Genomic DNA, 3,456 nt, shown 5'->3' with positions numbered 1-3,456 from the left:
TCTGGGACTCAGACATGTGTTTCTGCGTGGGGTGGGTAGGGATGGATTATTGGTTTGATCTGGGACACACTGTTTCTGCCATTCTCTTATCTTATTGTCTTTCCCCTACTGTCTTTCATTTCCTAAACCATATTTATAGTCCTTCTTTATACTTAGCCTGTGTCTGGTATTCAGTAGGGCTGTGTGAAATGCCACCATTCCATTTCAACTTGTGTTTCAAGATTTTGATGGAACAGCATTTCATTTAGAATTTCGTTTCAGTTTGAAACTCCTGTTCCATTTTGTTTCATTGAAACAGTGATGCTGTTTTGAGGCTGTTTTGATGTGTCGCCCATAGACTATAATGGAGAAGCTCGAAACAGCCTCTCTCATCTGGCCTGCAGATAGGGGCACAACCCCCGGGGGGCTGCGGGGCCTGTGCCAGTCCTCCTGGGATTGCGGCCCCCATCTGCCTGCCAGATGTGGGAGGGATGCCGCCTGGGACTGGACTGGGGAGATGGGGAAGGGAACTGAGCCCCGTTGCTCAGTTCCCCTCCCCAGCACTGGGACTGATCAGGGAAGGGAACTGGGGCTGAGGTGAGCCTGCCATCAGGCTGGGGAAATGAACTCAGCCCAGCTGGGCTGAGTTCTCAATCCCAGCGTAACCATTGGGCTGGTGAAACGAACTCAGCCCAGCTGGGCTGAGTTGCCTTTCCCAGCCCGATCGTAGGGCTGGGAAAGGAAACTGAGCGATCGGGCTCAGTTCCCTTCTCCAGTCCGACTGCAGCACGGGGGAGGGGAACTGAGTTGGGGCTCAGTTCCCTTCCCCTGCACTGTGATCGGCCTCCCACAGCCAGCTGCGGTTGGCAGGGAGAGCCAGGGCTGAGCCTGGAGCCACTGGGAGTCCAGCCCTGGTTCTCCCCTGTCTTCCACCACCTGGCTGCTTCAAAACTCGAAACATTTCAAACTAGCCTCATTTTTGTTTTGAAGCCCTTTGTTTTGTTTCAGTTTCTCCGTTTTGAGCTCGAAATGAGTCAAAACAGTGTCAAAATGAAACAGCCAGCGTAATTTCGCACAGCCCTAGTATTCAGTGTTCTGTTTCTTTCTTCCTTTAGGTTATTCTCTCATATTCTATGCACACATCTTTTTTCATGATTTTAGTAATGATTTAAAGTGGATATACATCTCACCTTCTTTGTGCTGAACACTAAGGATAGTTGAAACCGTTATTTGTCTACAGAGGGAGGATTTGGTTTATACTATTCCTGCAGTATTTCAGGAGCCCAAATTATTATGTTAGAAGTATTCTGTATGCTCCTTGTTTTCCATTATTCAGAAATTTTTTATATAGTTTTACTTAGCCATGTTAACAGTATATTTTAAGGGTTTATTGAAACACTGTTTGTGTTTTGCTTAAATTACTTTGTATTTTTTTCCCCAAAAGGATTTAACAACTCTGAACGAACATGTGACAAGGAATTTATAATACGCAGAGCAGCCACTAATCGTGTCCTGAATGTCTTGCGTCATTGGGTCTCCAAACATTCTCAGGTACTTTTCAATTCCATGTGTACATCTGACTTTCAGTTACACTTTCTGTGATTTGCATGTGGAAAGATGCATTTTGAATCATTGTGTCTAGTCATAAGATTTCTTACCACTTTGGCTATAAAATAGTATTAAGCAGTGCTGCTGTTTAGCAGTAGTCAAACCTGAAGTCAAACTGCATAGTGCTGTGCAGGTAACATGGAAGCTTATTTTGTTAAAATGCATTATTGGATAAATGAGAAATCCTTCATCTAGCCTTGCAAACCTGACCTGGGAACTTGTTCAGATACAAAAATTCTAAAATATTATAACAGCAATATTGTACTCATGGACATTAAAATATACATGAGAAAAACGCTGAAAGAAATCTACAGAACACCTATATTTGCTGTAATAAGTGAACTACAAATTACTTTAGGAACATAGGACTTGTAAGCACATTCAGTCATTGTTCTAGTAGTTCGATACCCTGTCTGACATACCTAGCGCCTTACAGTACTACTTCTTGAGAGGCAGATAAATCTCCTTAATCCAATTGCACCAATGTTCTATAAAGTGAGTGTAATTTATTATTTCCTGATTTCTGTATCCTAATGAGTCTTGCCTATTTTTCATTTATTTCAGACACTGTCCTAATAATGAACAAGTTGAGTGGTCAGTCTGGTGGTCAGTCTGCATAAACTAAATATTTTTGGTTCAAATACATTTATGGCATGTACAGAAATTATCTGTGCTTGCATATGTTCATGTTTTGTGAACCTAGCAAGATAGAAAAGAAACTTGAGCCTGCACCATTCACAGGCAGAACCTTGTGCAATACATCACAGGATCTGGGTCTTGGTATGTGTGACTAAAACTGCATTGAACAAAAAAACAGCCTAACTGGCATACAGGATTTCATTCACAATAATGTCCTTGAAGGGGTTTATGGTCACATGAAACAAATGTGGGATTTTGCAGAGTGTACTTAAAGACAAAATTCCCAGCTACCATTTTAGTTACTACAAAAAAAGCTAATCAAAGAAGGAAAAAAATACCTGGAAGTTTAGGAAACATGTCTGTAAGCCCCAGTTAAATGGTTTCACCTAGGCAATGACCATTTTGTGACTGAACTGTTGCTGGGCCCTAACTAATTAAGGAGCCTTGATCTTTAATTTTGTTTTTTCATTGCACATTTGGCTTCAGCAGCCCCTCATATCAAACTCCATTCCCCTTTTCCCAGTTAAAATTGTTGGAGAATGTAAACATAAAAATGCCTGGGTAGGAAATGGGGCAATAGCATTAGAAATAAGGGAGTTTATTTTTGATTTAGGAAGTCCAAAGGGGCTATGAGGAGTTCTTTGATCTGCAAGGAACTTAAAGCGCAGGGAAAACAGAAGAACTTACAAAATTTCTGAATTCAGCAACTGTAGTTGGTCCAGCAAAAAACAAACAAACAACAACCCTTTGTCTCTTCTCTTTCTGTCAAATATTTGAGAGGGAGTTATAAAAACATTTAAAATGGAAACCTAATTGTAAACCTTACATATGGAGTTATGGCTGTCTGTTCTGTGAACTTTTATTCATGCATAACTGGCATAATCAGCTGATGTTCCTCATGTGGGATTTTGCTACCTGAAATAAGACACTGTTTAATCCTCACACTTTGCTGATCAAGCAATTAGGTTATGTTAAACATTCCCTGTGAAAATGTTTGCACAGTGCCAGCCTCCTTCCCATAATTTCACGATGTATTTCAGACACTTCAAAGAAGACAGGAGTTTTCCAAAAGAGCTCAAGGTATAACTTCTCATGCTCAGTAAGATTTGAGGTGTTAGCTTCAGATTCATGTACTGGAGGGGGAAGGCTTCACTATGCTCACTAACTTAGCAAATGATAAGAAAGAAAAAGAAAGAAAGACTTTGACTTTTAAGTACTTTATTCAGGGGT

At 40.9% G+C, this 3,456-nt stretch overlaps 1 protein-coding gene across 1 annotated transcript in view; it reads left to right on the top strand.

The window, feature by feature from the left end:
- Positions 1 to 3,456, top strand: part of RASGRF2 (Ras protein specific guanine nucleotide releasing factor 2) — a 372,508-nt gene that overhangs the window by 285,443 nt on the left and 83,609 nt on the right. The window contains exon 18 of the mRNA XM_019516939.1: positions 1,424 to 1,530. Coding sequence (XP_019372484.1) covers positions 1,424 to 1,530 — 107 coding nt within the window. The remainder of the gene's footprint in view (positions 1 to 1,423; positions 1,531 to 3,456) is intronic.

The sequence above is a fragment of the Gavialis gangeticus genome, unplaced genomic scaffold (genome assembly GCF_001723915.1).
Source record: "Gavialis gangeticus isolate Ggan-Ray unplaced genomic scaffold, GavGan_comp1, whole genome shotgun sequence".
Lineage (NCBI taxonomy): Eukaryota > Metazoa > Chordata > Crocodylia > Gavialidae > Gavialis > Gavialis gangeticus.
The sequence above is the reverse complement of the archived record's forward strand: the minus strand, read 5'-3'. Positions and strand labels throughout refer to the sequence as shown.